The sequence below is a fragment of the Sturnus vulgaris genome, chromosome 5 (assembly GCF_052056855.1).
Source record: "Sturnus vulgaris isolate bStuVul1 chromosome 5, bStuVul1.hap1, whole genome shotgun sequence".
In the NCBI taxonomy this organism is placed as follows: Eukaryota; Metazoa; Chordata; class Aves; order Passeriformes; family Sturnidae; genus Sturnus; species Sturnus vulgaris.
The window spans coordinates 68,856,481-68,873,774 of record NC_142247.1 but is presented as its reverse complement, the minus strand read 5'-3'; the positions used below and the strand labels follow the sequence as shown (position 1 = coordinate 68,873,774).

At 38.8% G+C, this 17,294-nt stretch overlaps 1 protein-coding gene across 11 annotated transcripts in view; it reads right to left on the bottom strand.

The window, feature by feature from the left end:
- The window catches only part of USP6NL (USP6 N-terminal like), a 110,899-nt gene that overhangs the window by 71,639 nt on the left and 21,966 nt on the right, over positions 1–17,294 (bottom strand). The window contains exons 1-2 of one of the 11 annotated variants that reach the window (XM_088165928.1): positions 16,812–17,218; positions 16,612–16,720 (exon numbers count right to left, since the gene is read on the bottom strand). The exons of 9 other annotated variants lie outside the window; for them this stretch is intronic. In XM_088165928.1, coding sequence (XP_088022054.1) covers positions 16,612–16,684 — 73 coding nt within the window. In that variant the 5' untranslated portion in view covers positions 16,685–16,720; positions 16,812–17,218. Of the gene's footprint in view, positions 1–16,611; positions 17,219–17,294 lie in introns of those variants that run through there. One more of the 11 variants, XM_014883092.2, reaches the window with a different exon arrangement.

Genomic DNA, 17,294 nt, shown 5'->3' with positions numbered 1-17,294 from the left:
TGTCTACACAGCACAGAGTTGAATAACTGGCTGCTTACAATATCTGGCATTCATTTAATTAAAAATTAAAATGACATTTAAAAGAGGAAAAAAACGCTGAAATCCCCTCTGAACATTTGAAATATTCTTAAGTGTCAGGCAGCAGTAGATCCACGGTTTTTATGTTTATAATGGAGTTATAGGAAAGGCTGGAGAGTAAGAGACAACCAGATGAAAGGTAAACAAGTTTGTCAAACAGCAGCAGAAACGAGGGAAGTTTCTTCATCTTTACTAGGAGAAAAGGAAGTGAGTGGTAGACAAGAAGGTTCTGTTGTTTTCAGTTTCACTTATTGAGGGCTGGTAAACAAAACAAAGTAAACAGCCATGGCATTTCCCATGCGAAACAGGAATTAGGGCCTCCAAGGCTGTCCTGTATCCCTGGTCCCAGCCCCAAACTGAGCGAAAACCCTGCAGAGCAGCTGCAACAAATCCCAGTGCCACACCCACCAAATCACAATCAGTTTGCATTCATACTGCTAATTAGCAATACCAGTATGAATTTGTTTGCATTAATTTAGTTTGCATCAGTTAAAACCTTTGTCAATATAAAACAACTTCAGAGTTTGGATAAAACAACTCAAAGTAGGGAGAAAAGGAGAAGAAAAAAAGATGACAAACTTTCTGGCTGTGTGTCTACAGAACACTGTACCAGCAAAGAAAAACACCTTCTACCTACATTATTATATCCATCACCTTTTTTTTTTTTTGCTAGAGGAAGAACCAAATTAGATTTTAGATGTAATCTATCCCTAAAAGGTAGGAGACTGTGCCAGAAAACATCTTGGTCTTTTTTCCCCAACCTTTGACTCCAGTTAAGTACAGACAACACTGAGAGGCAAACATAAAGCTGTAGTAGAAAAAGACCACAAAACAAAAATGAAAAGCCATTTGTTTGAATCTTTTCTTTTAAAGGACAGTACAGGATCAGAACAGAATTTTCCTGAGACTATAAATCTCCTTCAAGTAAGAGATGACAGCAAGAGGCACCATTTGGCTCATTCTATGGATACTCTGAAAACATTTTATAAACATCCAGCATTGATGTAATGATGACAATTATTAATTTATACTGCTGTGGCACAGAAACAATAACTTTAATAATCAGTGCATGAACAGGCATATCAGTAACAATTTCTTTTTATTGGCTTGGAAGAAGATAAGCAATGAGGTAGTTCAGTAACATAAACTCAGCATCAAGTTTTCAATGCTTCTTCTCTCAAAATCAGTACTTTCATTTAAGTAGTGATGCAAAATGAAGAACTACAAACACCATGCTGTGAACACCTTAACAAGTTTCTATCACAAAACAAATATGATGTTAATTCTAGTCTAAGCCTCATACAAAGGCATCAATAAAAAAATCCATTTGTTTATGCTGAAGTCAATAATGCACTGAAGCTACTAATGATGATCTTTAAAATCACTACACTGTGTTAAAGAAAAAAAGCCAAACCAAAGAACACCACCCATAACTCAGAAAAATCTGCCTATTTGCCACAGATGCTCATATCTCAGCAGAAAATTAACTGAAATTTTTTTAAAAAGCAGTTTTAACTCAGTAAACTGAGAAAACCTACTTCATCTAATACAAACATTGATGCAGTACTTTGGAAATCCCTATTCCAGGTTACAAACATTAGCACTAGGACAATACATAAATAAAGCCTTCTGTGGATTCCAGTCCAGCCCATATAACCTATTTCATTCCCAACCAGATCCCTCTCAAGCTCTGTATATTTCATATCCCCCACAGAACCAAAATCCACAGGAAGAGTCACAACTTGGTTGAGCCTGTGGAGCTGCACCTGGCAAACAGGATCCTGTTCCCTGGGAAAAGCAGACCCACTGCAGAACCCTCCCCTGGGGCAGACATGAGCTGTTCTCTCCACCAGAGAGAAGGAGGAACAGCACCAGCTGGGATTTAAACACACATCCACCCACTGTCTGCTGTGCTGTAGACATGCAATTAAGATATTCAGCACTCTGGGGAGGGTTCAAGTTCTCATTTGTGCAGCTCAGACAGACCAGGAGCAACAGGGCTGACTGGTTACCCAGGCATGAACCAAACAACTCAACCTTCATAAGACAACAGGTTTGAACTCAAACTAAAACCAGCTGCAGAGAGCAAACTTAGAGGTCAAAGCTCTACATGAGCCTATATGGCCTTTAAATCATTTTCTTGACTTGGAGAGGTAAACACAGTGGTCAGGCAGGAAACCTTCCCATGAGAGGCAACACTAATTCTGAAATCCATCGACCTCACATGGAAATTCAGCAATTCATCAGTGAAATTTTCATCAGTGAAGTCAAACCCAAAATTAGTTGCAAGGGAAAAACATACTTTGGTTATGAATTCCCTCATACCACTGATGACATTTCTTCATGTTAAAATGACAGCTTTGCATTTCTGATATTACTACAAACAAAGCCAAAGCCTCTACTTGAAGCAAGGAACTGTAATGCAGTAAACCAAAACCATCTCTGCAAACGTATTCCTGAAAGGCCTAGCAATCAGGTGGGAAATGAAGAGGATGAACATAATGAATGTTCCTTCAATTACAACATTTTGGAAGGATAAGGAGCTGTCAGTCCAAGGGCTTCAAACTGTATGAAAATCCAACAGCCTCTCATCAACTCCTCCCTCTTCAGCAGACGTACAGTTGTCATCTGCTATCACTCAAGTCTGAAAGTGAAAGAAAAATACTAAATATTTCTCCTGTTTTAGAGCTTTCTGAAACTGTTAAATTTAACAACAAACTTCTTGTTTTGACAGCAAATTCTCGAAAGAATTTACAAACAACTCAGTCTCCCTTAAGGCTGGGGAAAAAGAAGAAATATAATTTTCAACTTAAATTTGTTTTACTATAATCCACACTAAAGACAACGGCTTTTAGGGTGCATTAGTCATCAATATGAACCTTACTCTACTTAAATAGCGAGTAGAATTTCTACACTTTCTCGTTCTCTAGCTCACTTTATTCCCTGGCATAGAAAAATCCAGGGGTGTAACTATTAAACACTATAAAATTACTCATACATACTCTGTTTGCCACCACCCACTGTTTTGGAAGAGCACACAAAACCTAAGCACTGACAACAGGAACCAGTGGCTCACATTATTGTGATAACATGTGCTATAAATGTAGAAAAACAAAAGCATCAGAGAGTACTTTGTATCTGAGGTACAAGAGGCTGCCTAATCCCAGGGTAACAGTCAGGCCACCTCAGACACACCAACGATGACAGGTTTCTCTGAAAAATGAGTCAGCTGCACGCCCTGGGGAAGTTCTCTCTCAATTAAAACAATATCCCAAACAGCCATTATTCTTCAGGTGCTATTGAGCCCAGGTGGTGTTTCACTGACTCACCAGCTCCAATAAAGACTAAGTCACTTTTTCTCAGATAAACAGGATTTTAAGCAAAGGCACAAGGCAAATACATGGCTTTGAAATTCGGCTAATCAGGCTTTATCAAATAAAATATCTTTGGTGGGAATGCAATGAGAGGCTCTCCTCCTGTTTGAGAGGTCCAAATCTATTCTGATGCTGTGGATGCAGATGAAGGCTGCAGCACTCAGAGCTCCAGGGCTGATGGAAGCACAGCCTGAGCATTACAACCTTTACCCTGACACACAGCCCACAGGGAGGCAGCGACCTGTGTCATTGTCTTCTGGTAATGTAACACCTTCTGAGACTTGAGAAGCAAAGCAATGAGAATTTAGAAGTCACACCTAATGACAGTACAAATGCCAACAACAAGAAAACAGGATAGAGAAAGCAAGGGGGAGGAAGTGTGATGTTTTAGCAAAGGAATTACATTTTAAGAGGATGGTGTACCAAATTGCTAAGATATAATTAGCTGTCAAGTTAAAGTATGCAGAGGTCATCACATCATCAGGAGGGGTATGGGATTACAACATTCCATCAAATCTGAGTACCGATTTTCCCACCACCTTGCACCTGTTTTCCTCCTTCACACCTGTATATTACATCAGCACTATTTGGTATCTCTCTGCTTACACAAGCACTGCTGAAATGAAAGAAAAAAAATAATTTAAAAACCAAAAGCCTAAAGCAAAACTCATGGAGGCAAAATAGGCGATGGAACAAGGGTCTATGAACCATGAGTAACTTTGAAAAGCACAGTTTTCTCCAGCACACAACTGAGAATTTCCAGCACAAAAAGAATATAAACAAGGTATAAATTAGCTTATTTTTTTTAAACTTTATAGTCACCTTTTATGTAGCTCCAAGTTTTAAGGATGTAAGGATATGACACAGGGAACTGCCATATTTATAAGCCACTGTTAATGATGTCACCATCAGCTACATTTGCTTTGTGGCCACTTCAGGGCAAGCAAGGCAAATTTCTTATTCTTACACCTCAGAGAAACTTATTCCTCAGTGAAACTGGTATGCCATTACTAGTCCACTATCAGACAGTTCCCTGAAACATCATTCAGCCATCAGTATTTTAAGTTCAAGCTTCTTAGCCCATATATATAGAATACCAAATATTTACAGCCTTTCACATGGGACTGTAGGATTTAGCCCAAATTTCAATTGAAGGACTTTTCACATTTGGCTCAGAATGAAAAAGAAGGCTGGGGAAACAAGCTCATATCTGCGGGTTTTTTTTTTTTAATTGTGGAAGAAAAAAATAATTTAAAATTATACAAGAGCTGCAATAGATTTCATGTTAGAGCCATTTTTTAACGTCTTTGTATTAAAATAAATTATTACCAAATATGAAGCTCAAAGCTGGGGTTTTTTTTAGTTTTTAATTGGAAACAAAGATTTTCCCACTAATCAGAAATCTATGAACTCAACTGATGAAAGCTGCATGACAGATAAAAGGCAGGTAAAAATAGGTTTGAGATGAAAAATAAAAAATACTGCAGAAAAGATGCTTTAAATTAAAAAGGAATCAGAAATTGCCACGGCAGCTTAGTCAAATAAACAAAGCCCAGACCAAACTATTAAATAGCAATTTGATGGCAGCAGGAATGATTCAGATACATCAAATAAATGTTGTGTTCTCTTGTCCACTTGCCCCCTGCAACCACCTCACATTCAAGTGTATTTTCATTAGCCCTAATTCGATTATCTCTTCTCCAAGCTCCTCATGTCATGAAATTATATCACAGCTAGGATGCAAGGGATAATTTGTTGACATTTCCTAATGGTAGCAATGACTTTAGAATTTCCAACACTTACCAGCCAAAATTGCTCAAAAATGTCCACTGGCATACCAGTAAATACTGTTTCAAAACCAATTACTACACACCACTAGCTGGAAATGTTAAAAAAAAAAGTTAATAAGCTTTGTAACACAGACAGATTTTACCTAGGAGTACATTCAGAGAACATAAAGGAAAAGGCAGAAGGACATCATTCAGACATCCAGTCCTGGATTTACAGTGCTTGCTGACTACATCATTGCTCTTTGTCTCCCATTCTGCTGGAAGTCACTGCTCTGGCTAGAGCTGGTAAACAGAATCATGTGAGTGCACTGCAACTCATGACAGAAAAGTCCAGCTGCTGGATTTGCTCATGCTGCCCTCACTGGCAGCTGCAGGGAACCTGGACTGGGGAGAACTCATAGGAACAGAGGCCTGCAAAGTTTCAGTTTGTCCACATCCTCAGCATTGCTGCAGTGGGTTGACCCTGGGCTGGCTGCCATGTGCCCACTGACCTGCTCTCACTCCTCCTACTCGACTGGGGGAGAAGAAAAGAAGAAAAAGCTCATGGATCAAGATATACAAGGAGGTCACTCACCAATTACACTCATGAGAAAACCCTACTTGGCTTGGGAAAACTAATTTACTGGCAATTAAAAATAGCATAGGTCAGCCCATAACACTTGAATTTTGCTGCTCCTTAATCCTGACACTCTTCCCATGCTCCAACATGGTGTCCCTCCAAAGGGATACAGTCCCTGGAAACTGTTCCAGCAGGGGCCTTTCCCACGAGCTGCAGTTCCTGCCAGAAAACCTGTTCCTAGTGTGGGCTCCTCTTCCAGGGCCATAGTTTCTGCCAGGAGCCTGCTCCAGCACGGGCTCTGTAGGGGCTGCAGGTGGATCTCTGCTCCCTCCATGGGCTGCAGGTCACAGCTGCCTCACCATGGTCTTCTACAGAGCTGCTAATGACTGACTCTCTGCTCTGGTGCTTAAACACCTCCTCCTGCTCCCCCACTGACCTTGGGGTCTGCAGAGCTGATTCCCACATATTTTTTCTCTCTCTCCTCTCTCACAACTGCTGCACTGTGGTTTGAAGCATTTCTTAACTATCTTATCTTAGAGGTGTCGCCAGCTTCACTGATGAGCTCAGCTTTGGCCAAGGTTGGGTCTGTTTTGGAGCAAGCTGTGTCTGGCTGTGTCCAACCCAGGGGCAGACCCTGGCCTCTTCCCACACTTCTGGGTCACCTCTGCAGCCCCAGCTACCAAAACCTCACCAAAAGTGGCCAAACAGAAACCTTGCCATTAAGTTAGCACTTAATCTCAAGATGCAGAGCATATAAAAACCCAAGTCATAAATGTCAGTCTTCAATCCTTTAGTGCATAATCTCTTGATCCCCCTTCTGCCCCTGAAATATCAAGCCTACCAGAAATTCCACTTATTTCCAAGAAAAACCTCAATAGGCTATTCTATCCAATGCCAAGATCATAAATCTAGGATAAAAGACTGCTGATGTTCCACGCAATTCTAAAAATAGCATTTTAGTCTAAATTGGAAGAAGGCTTTGGAGCAAACCTCCACATCATCTCTATTTACTGTTCTCCACTTTGTGCTGGGAAGAGACTTGGAAGTATGCAAAGCTGGATTCCTTCCAGGCTCAACTATCTGGGAGATGCACTCCTACCTCCAAGTCATGTTCTACCCAAAGGATAAGGCCAAGGTTTGATCCAGCCTGCAAAAAAACTGCTGAAACACAGAGGAATGCTGAACTCCCAGCTTTCCTCTCTCCACCTCTGCCTCCAGTGCCACTCTCTGCCAGCATGGACACAGTTCATGAGCCACTGTGATGTTAAATGCCCAGCCCGGGCCCCAGCACAGTTGTCCTTTGATTTGCCTAAGTATATGTGCTCATTCTTCCTTTTAGAGCTTATCTGCACTATTTATAGAAAGGCTTTACATTCTTATGAGTTGCCAGACAATGATTTTTAATACATGTTCCATCACTACAAACACTCCTCTGCAAAGCTTTACACATTATGTAAAACAGGCAATTATCACTGCACAGATTAGAAGGTCATTCCAATGCCTATAAACTAAACAGCAGTGGGAATTGGAGTCTATGTAGCTTATTTGCTTTTTCATCTATAGATTTGGCAAGCTCCAGACTAGCATTCATCCCACGTATTTCAGAACCAAGCCAGGGTACTAATTCACGGCACAGAATTGACAAAAACATATCTTTGATTTGTGCAATGTGTGATCCACACTACAGTCTGTAACACACCACTTTCTTTTACCCAGTGATGTGACATGGTGGCTTCAAGACTTGATGCAGCTGCAGCATAGATAGGGAAATTTTTCAAAACATTTAAAAGTCTTTTCAACATACAGCTGTCATCAGAAAAAGGAAAGGATTAGTCAGGTTTTTTCTTTATAGAAGGAGAAAAATTAGGACACATAGCAATGGTGCAGCCATTTATACATCACACAGCAAAGTGCAATTCCTGAAATCAGCAGTATATTGCACATTGGGGAGCCCTGGAAGCAACCCAGGAACACCCAACACTTGAAAGTGATGAAGAATTGTTCCACCAATCCAAACAATGTGACTTTAAATGAAACAGAAAATATTTCTCTAGGAGAGATCACAGCATATTCAAGTTACCAAAGTCCCTTCATTAACACAAACAGTATTTCCTTTTCTATCAGCAAGAGGAAATCTTAGATCAAGGCAACTTCTCACATTCCAGTGAGACTTGTGAACTGCATTATAACCACGTCCTTCAGACTCCTGCTATTTCCCACTCAAAAATGAGTAACAAAAGCTTCACTTCCATTCTAACTGTGACAAGAATCAGTAAACCAAAATTATTAATTAAAACTTTGAAGGATTTATTTCTAAAAAAAATAAGCCCAAAACTCAGCCTTAGCCTCTGTAAGATACTTCTGACTAAGTGGAGACAAAAAAGGGCTTGGAGAGTTCCCTATAGTCAAAATATTTTGGGGGGAAAATTAGCACATAGTGATATGGTGAAACTTGCCTGTTCACACTCATGTTCCTGTCCAAATCCTTACATATTCATCTTGCTTGGTTTATTAGGTACATCTTAAAAGAAAAATGTCTCATCTAAAAACAAGGAAAAGGAAAAAACAACCGATTTCCCCTTCAGTTTCCAGTGAATAAAATATTTGTCAGTCGATAAATGCAGAAAGTTTTTTGCAATCTGATTTGCCTACAAAATTTACAGGACTTTACTATTTGCTTTTGGAAAAATAATAGGCAGAAAGGTTACATTTGAACACTCCTTTTTCAGATATAACTGGTGTCTGCAATGATGCAAGGAAGGGAATGTGCAGCCATCACTTACACTACTATAACATGAACATTAAGAAAAAGACATTTGATTTTTAGATCCTTTAATAGAAACTTATTTTTAATGATGAAGATGAATTAAACCACAGGGAAATAAGGAGACTGCTTTTGCTAGTATTCCACTTACATTTCATTAATATCTGCATTAGACTATAATGGTCCTGTGGCTAATGTGCCATAGGAGTGGAACATCCAGACTGTGATAATGTGTTGTTCAGAAAGCACAACAGCACCAGACAAAAAGTTACTGTTAAACAAATGAAAAACAACACACCAAACAAACAACAAAACCAACAACCACACACGCAGTGGGAAGAGACAAGAAAATATCAGCTGCAGCACAAACTTTGACTCTCAAAGGATGTACAGGTTCAACCATGTGAATCACAGTGATACCTGTCTTAAAAGCTACAAAATCCCAAGGTCTTCTGAACACCTTGAGACTAAAGGAACAGGTAAATCTTATCTTGCAGAGCTATTGCTCAAACCACCAATTCCATGTGAAGTGTGCACTCGAGCTGTTCCCAGTGGCAGTAGAGAACACCTTCAACCCTGCAGTGGTATTGGGCAAACAAGAGGATCCAAAGTCCACAAGCTGAATATCAATGAGCTTCTCCACATGGACACAATCTGCTCCTGGGAGCTGTGGCAAATCAGCCCAGACTCATTTTACACCAAAGCCCAATTGCACACATGGAGCCCTTGTGGCAGGTCCCAAGATTTATACCCTGGCTTGGGGTGCAGAGTTAAGTGACCGTGACACCTGACACGGGGGTCGTGCTCTTCTCCTGGAGAGAAGAGTGTGCAACCAAGTGCCTGCACATCTATTTCCTGTTATTTGTTTGTAATAACAGTAGGGGAAAAAAACTGCATCACCTGGGACATGAAGCAGAAGGGAACAGAATATGTTCCTTGAGGAAATTATTTTCACCAAGGACCTGCCCCCTCCAGGTACTGCTAAAAATGCTTCGTTAGCTGCTTTATTAGCAAGGAGATAGCAGCAGTATTGGGCATCTGTGTACTTATTTTCTCATTTCCACCAAGAATTTAATTAACTGACATGAATTAAGTTTTCTGTTTGATCTGGAAATTCAATTCAAATTAACATTTTTATGGATAGTTTCATACTAATGCTGACAGATTATTTCCTTAAGAATAAACTGCTTGGACTTGCAAAGAAAAGGATGAAATAGTGGAATCCACGAAAAACTAATATTTTTATTTGCTGTTAGACAGGATTAACCAAAAAAAAGCATTGCTTTGATAGCTGATTGGAGAAGTTATAGTTACAAGCTATACCAAAAGATCTAGAAGCTCAACAGAACAAAAATACTTTGAAGAAGCCAGGTAAGATGTCCAGGGAAGTTGTGAATGTCAATATATACCAAAGCACTCTGTAAGCCACCCAACTGCTATAATTATCTCTTGTAGAAAATGTCCAGCTGGGACCCTGTCACTTTGAAATATTCACCACGCTTTAAGTTATTGAAAACAAACAGGCAAACATATTAGCATTTATCTCTTCACCACTGCTTAATTGTATCCACTGCAATTTAACAAAAAAACTTGTCACCTTTTCAAAGTTTTTTAAATAAGTTCTGTACCAGCTTCCCCATTAACAGCATGAACATTCATATTGAACATTGAATTCCAAATTCCATAAGCATGAGGATAAAATACTGGAAACTTAAGAACTTAACACATTAAAAAAAAATCAGATGATCCCTCATTGCTTGAAGTGTGCACATCTCAACAGCACAAGTTTTTCTTCAGGGAAAGGAATATACTTGCTCATGTAAAATAACATCAGCATTACCCTTTGACAGTCAACAAGAAGAAAAAAGTTCTACATGCTTGAAAACAGCATATGCACAACTGCCATCCCACCAAAATCTAGATCAGAAAAATATGTACACCTGAACATATGAAAATGCAAGACTGAGAATGAGGCATGTTTTTCTAGATCCTTCAGGCAGAGCTTCTCAGACTTCTCTCAAAGGTCTCCAAACCAAAACTAAAATGTCTTAGTTGTAAAATTTACATATTGATAGAAGCACAAGAGCCAGTAGAGGAGGCACAGGACACAAACACCTTTTCACCACGTTCAGATCCAGGTTTGAGAGCTTGGCTCTACAGCAAACACAGTGGACAAATGTCTCAGGGAAAACAGAACCTTGGTCTCACAGATGGAGTAGCAGTGAAACCAGAAAGCCAAATACACTCATCCCACCAGCTCGAGCTCAAAACCATATAACTCATTACTCTTCCCAAATGTAAAGCAAAAACCTGAATCAATCATTAGTTATCATCTCTCAAGGAACCCAACAAATCCACCTTGTTTTCAGTTGTTTTTTTCACCCTGCTGCAATGAAACCAGGACAGGTTTGCAGATTCCCACACATAGCAAGTCAGATTAGCTTCAGTGATGCCCAAACAGCTGTGCTGATGTACACAAAACTGAATTTTTGTCCCATCTAGCAGATACATCACTGCAAAACTGTTGGGCTCTTCCCTATTACACTACTCCACTGTTCCCCTACTCTTCCTTCTTTTTCAAGCCTTCTTGTATAGGAATATTTTATGTTAAGTTTCCACATTTCCCATCCACATGCTACAAGTAAAAATACTAAAATCGTATTTCAGGATTATTGAGAATATTACATTTGACAGTTCATGGGTTTAGGGTCACAGCTTCCCAAAAATAATCCCAAGACATACTAAAATAACAAATCACAGTAGGAAGCTGAAGATGAGTTGCCTTTGCTGTGCTTACCTGCTTGTAAATTAGCTCGTTTCAGGTGACTAACATTACTGCACAAAGAGAACAAGTAGCATTGCTTTTCTCTGTAGTTCCTTTGTAGCTAAATGAATTCTAGCTGTCTGTATTAATTTTGTTATGCCACAGACCAATTCCCAAGATACAACATCTACAGACTTTGTTTAATGATGCTACCTACCTAATAACAAAGTACACAGACACTAAAGAAAGCCATTAACAGCTACATATGGTGAAGCAGCACCAGGACCTTTCTTAATCACTGCAGCTGGCATCACACAAAGGAGAAGAATAAAATTTCAAATTAAGCAAAGAGGCAATAAAATGTCAGGATAAGAAATTCAACAGAAAAGCTACAATGTATGTGTAATCCATGAAAGTTACTACTATTTAAAGTGAGACATAGCCAATGCCAGCCACAGAAAGAGAATATATTAGATAAAAAAATTCTGTATTCTGGATGAGTCACTGTGTGTCCAGCTGTACAGTGATCCAACTGTATTGTACTTGCTTGTGTCTCTACCATCCTGAGGTGAATTCCTGGCACTCCAGCAGAAGGAAATCCCACGAGCATTTCCCATTAGCCTCAGGCAGTGGTACCACTGAAGGAAGGCTGTCCCCATGGATTCACTCACATCCCACTGCTGGCTCCTCCTTGGAGCTCACAAGCACCTCTGTGGAACTGCAGCAGCAGGTGGATTAGTTAAATTCAGCAGGGGTACAGTGGCTCAACAAGAATGAAAAGTACAGTGTCCCACTCCAAACCACTGCATGGCTACACAAATGCAGGTGAAGCACTGTTGGCATTTGAACTGGGATGAAGAGGCCAAGTGAGCAGCACAGGCAAGGCAGAAGGTGAAACTTCTGCCAGCATTCATTATTTGTGAAACCACAGCTGAAACTTCAGCACAAAAAATGTCAGAAGAACTGTTGAAATACAGTTAAATTCTGTCACACCGCTAGGAACTCTGCCATGGTAAATTATGAATTGAAGAACTGAAGCTGTGTACCTGTACTGATGAGCTGCAGACAATAATACATTATCTTGACTGCTGTGGGCAGAATTTTGTATTTAATGACCAAAAAAAAAAAACAAGAGAAATGTAACTCAGCTCATTGAAGAGTTCATTAATTTTTATTAACTTGGCTCTTCTGGCCAGTCTCCTATAAAAAATGAAGTAATTCAAGGACAGGTATATAAGTCCAGAGAAACCTTTACTTCTAATCCAGCATTTATCACCTGGATTACAATAGTATTACATGAAGAAAGAAAATAAGAAATTCAGGCAACCCTGGAACCTCCCATAAGAGACAAAATTCTCAGCCTTTCTTGCAAAGATGCTTCCAGAAACAGAAAAATCAAGGGATTGAAGAAAGTTTCCCATATTTCAGTAGATGCCTCAATGGAATCAATTTGATTTGAGTACACTTTTCCTCTACTATCACCAAAGGTAAAGAGAAAACACCACAACTACTTGATGTGGGACCTTTATTTTCTCCATCTTGCAAGTAACCAACTTAGTCCACGCCCAGAGAAACAAACCAAAAAAAAAACACTGCTCATTTCTTGTCAAGTCTAAGTCTGAAATACAAGGTACCACCACAGCAGTGTCTGCACTGAATCCAGGCAGTAACTTCCCAAGCATCATTTACTGCCAGGGAATTTAAACAGTTACCCTTGGCCGGCTCAACATTTACACATCTCATAGACATGAACAGTACAGTGACCAAACATATCCTCCCCTTGCATTTCATAAAAAAATAGTATCAAACTGAATTTTTCTCTCAGGTTTCTCTCTCTCACATTGAAATACTGCATCCCTTTTTAATTCTGTGATTTCAATTTAGTTGTCCCATCTGCTAGAAGTGTTTTAATACAACGTCTCTTTTTATATCCTAACATCAAGGTGATGTTGCCAATTAAATTCTGCTTAATCTGTAGTAGCCATCTGTAAGAGGAAGAAGGGAGGAAAGAAATAAACATGAGTATTTCTTCTATAATTCAAAACAACCTGGATTTCAACCAGGATTTTAGTGATGGAAAAGAAGAAAATAATTAGTAGGTTTATACTCTACATGGATTTCTCTAGGACAAGTAATATTTGAACTTTTTTTAAAAATTCAGAAAGGTTTCAGATCTCATAAAATGTTTTGTTTCCTATTAGAATGCTTGTCAAAAGAATTTTATACTGCCATGATTTATCATTTTATTCAAAGCAGACTTTCAATTTCATAAATAAAATAATGGCAACATCGTAAATTTTTTCAAACTTCATGTTCACCTTCAGACTTACAGGGCATGTAAAGTGCTACCCCTCTGACAATAAATGACAAGTGGCAATCTTTTCCTCTAACAAATCTGATATTAGCTAAATATGGGTCTGGAGTTTCCCAAGAACTAAACCCATAAAAACCAAACAACAAACTCTACACACTCACCTTCCCTGCAACTGGAAGACTATGCAAAGCAATTATAAAACTTTTTTTCCTTTAAAAAATTGAATAATTCACTTTTTAAACAGCACGAGATTAAAACAAGTATGGGAATGTGAGACATTATAAATTAAAACCGACTGTTTAGCTCACTTCATGTATTCACTAAGCAAGACTCCCAGGCCTACTGAAGGATTTTCTGATGGCAGCCTCAGCAGCCAAAGACTGCAGAAGAAAACAGAACTGCAGGTCTTGCACTGGGAGACAAGGTGGACACTCATGCTCACACTGCCTGACTCTTTGTGGGATTTAGTCTTGTAAACCACCTATTTATCAACCTCATACGATACAGAAAATTAAAATTAATTTAAGCTGTGGCATAGGTCATGGCCACAATGAAAACAGACTGGCCCATCAAAAACCAAAATTAGACTCCACAACTCTGTCAGGCTCTTCAGCTACCCCATTAAATCCACATTTCAACTCATGAAGCATTAGTAATGGGTTCTTTTAAATGGCATTCTGCAGAAATTTCTTCTGCAGGGATTGAATTTTCATCTCCATAGTAGCTGTGCTTACTGCAGACCTTATAACAAGCTTCTGATATTGAATGATGGATGCAAAAAGACACTCTCTTGGCTATTAACTGTGCTTATAAGCCTCAGTCTGAAAAGAAATCTTGGGAAAATTGGAGGGCAGAGGAATCCTTCCCCCCTAGCCTTACATACTATTTGTAAAAACAGTTACGTTGTTAGGACATTCAGTCTTAAGTTTTTAACTTGACACCATATATGAAATATGCAATTAATACACTGTGTTCTTTTGCAACATTTACCTTCCAAGAAATTATATTTTAATGAAAACACTTTTTAAAGGAAAAGAGGAGGATGCACCTGAGGAGTGGGATTTAAAAATCTTTACAGTTTAGTAACACCAATTTGAAAGCACTTTGGTAAACACTTCACACATCAACCTCCATGTCTCAATGGATTCACCTCACATTCACAGTGGGCTTCCTAGCAACTCTTTCTTTACAAGTCCATTTTTCTATTTACTGAGAACAATACTGAGAATGAGTCATTTCTGCAGAATACAGCCCTTCATGTACACCAGATGCCTAATGTTGCATGCTGTGAAGAAAAAAACCTAATGTCTACTCAAATTACTGTATCGATCACCAAAACCTGTCAGCATTTTGCATCTTTTGTAAATGTTTTCTTCAGAATACTTGAATGTTTTTAACATTAAGAACTTAATATTACTTGTCAAAATGCACCCCTATGTTCTGTAACAGCTAACACCTAATTAGCTCAGTAAGTAGCAGCTTGAGAATACCACCCAAACAATGACCAAAATTATCATCTTTCACCAAGGGAGTAAAACAAACAGAAAAAAGCCCTGAAAGCTTTAGAACTGAGAAAGAGTATTACCTCATGTTTTTCAAAGCTTTCTCTTTCAATTCCATTGAATCTGTTCCTATAAATAAGTATTTTTAGGGGTTTTAGTGTTTTAAGCAGTTCTTCCAGTAGTTTTATAAAAATCCTGCCTGACTTGTGAGGTACGTGCAGAACAGACAAGTGGAACTTCTGCCCCTTCATCCATCTGCACAAATCAAAAATGAACAGTGAACAGTGCTGAAGTCGAGTAATTCACTGGGATGAAATTATACAACTCTTGGGGGGATGTTCAACCAATCACTGCAAAATCTAAGGCAGTAATTAGGAAGTTTGCCTTTTTTTTTTCTTTCAGAATAAGAGGGTAACAGCTGAGCCCAGTTCTACCTTCACGCCTTTTGTTTACTTACAGAGGTGTTTCATTAACTGACTTGTTACAACTAGAGCAGCCTGATGTTATTTGGTTTGAAATAAAGGTACTTGCCTATAGCCACACATTACACTTAAGGGCAAAACAGAAAAATTACACAGTAAAAGGCAGATGCTATAAATCCTAAATTATTCATAATCTATTCAATACAAAATAAACTCGTCCTAGAAAATTAATTATAGTAAGAAAGGAATTAAATTTTTAAGTTATCCCTACAAATTATTTACAAACCAAATATTTAGCAGTTGCAAATAATTAAGATGTAAAAGACAAAGTAAGTGTTTAATCAGTTTCTCATTAGATATGTGTGCCAGATACCACAAAAGATGGCACTACTTTAGCAAAGAAAAAACAAATGTTCAACACACTGAAGTAAATGAGAACAGCATTTAACATCAATTAAATTCAAACAATCATTGATTATTTCAAGTAGTTTTTCATACACTTGCAAGAGGAATTTTGGATTTTGAAGTTGGTTGTAATCTAGAAATAATCTAATTGTAAAACCTAGCCAGCAGTGCAGCTGTGTACTTCCCCAGTCTCTCATTTCCATAAGCACTAAAGAAGCCTGGTTTTGCTCTTATCCTCATTTAGAGCATTAAGACTCTAAAAACTATTTTGATGGAATTACACAGAATACAACTGCTATTTTCACAACCTGAGCTCTCCTGACAACAAAAATGTTGTTACCACAACAACAAAAAACAAAGGAAAATCTTTAGTACAACAGTAACAGTTACAGATGCTGACAAACTCAATTTTCAGCATAATAAACGTCACTGGGATTCTCTCTGGGAAAGCGGCAGTTGCAGAACCTATAATAATTAGGCTTAATACAGTTCTAAGCCAAATTATGGCAGCTGTACATGCCACAACAAAGAGCATTTTTAAATATCAAGTATGCAATTTAACTACAACCAAACTCCAAAATATTTCTGATTCACAGCAAGTTACTGAGAGCACTGAGTAGATCCCAGAGCTGCTCTTACCTTTCCTGGCAGCCTCTGTTCTCCGTCTTGCTGGCGACACCAGATCCTTTACAATCTGTAGCACTTGAATCATTGCTCGTTAGCAAGGTCAAAGGAATGAGGTGCTCCTCTAAAATTCCAACAGGTTTCATTACTACCCCTTATTACATGGCTGTCTCCAGTATGCTCAAGCAAAACTGATGCAGGAAGAGCTCATTTACCTTCCCAGGAAGATCTCTGCCTGACGACTCTACAGGCTGAGGTGATGGATTTAAAGTGACTTCAGCACAAGGAGACAGAAAACCGCAAGCAGTCCTAAATGTATTTCTACAGAACATTTTAGAGTTATTTACTGCAGAGAATACATACTGATTTCTCTAAATAAAGTTTAAAGGAAACGTTTACAAAGTAGCTAAAGAAAAAAAAACCCTTGAAACGACAGATGCAGCGTGCTCCCCTAGGCTCAGTAACTAACAAGTGTGGCTGCATCCTCTTTTCAAGTCAGTCTCAATTCATGAAATTTCACGTAATGCTTAAAGAAAGACTTCAGTGCAGTGCAGAGCCAGCATCAGACCCACCAACAGAACTAAAATTAAACCCAGCCTGCAAAACCTCCATCAGACACAGGCAAGCTCCTGTTAAAGACATTCATTGGGTTCCTTTTCTCCCCCCTAAAAAAAAACCAACTCTGACATCCTTGTACG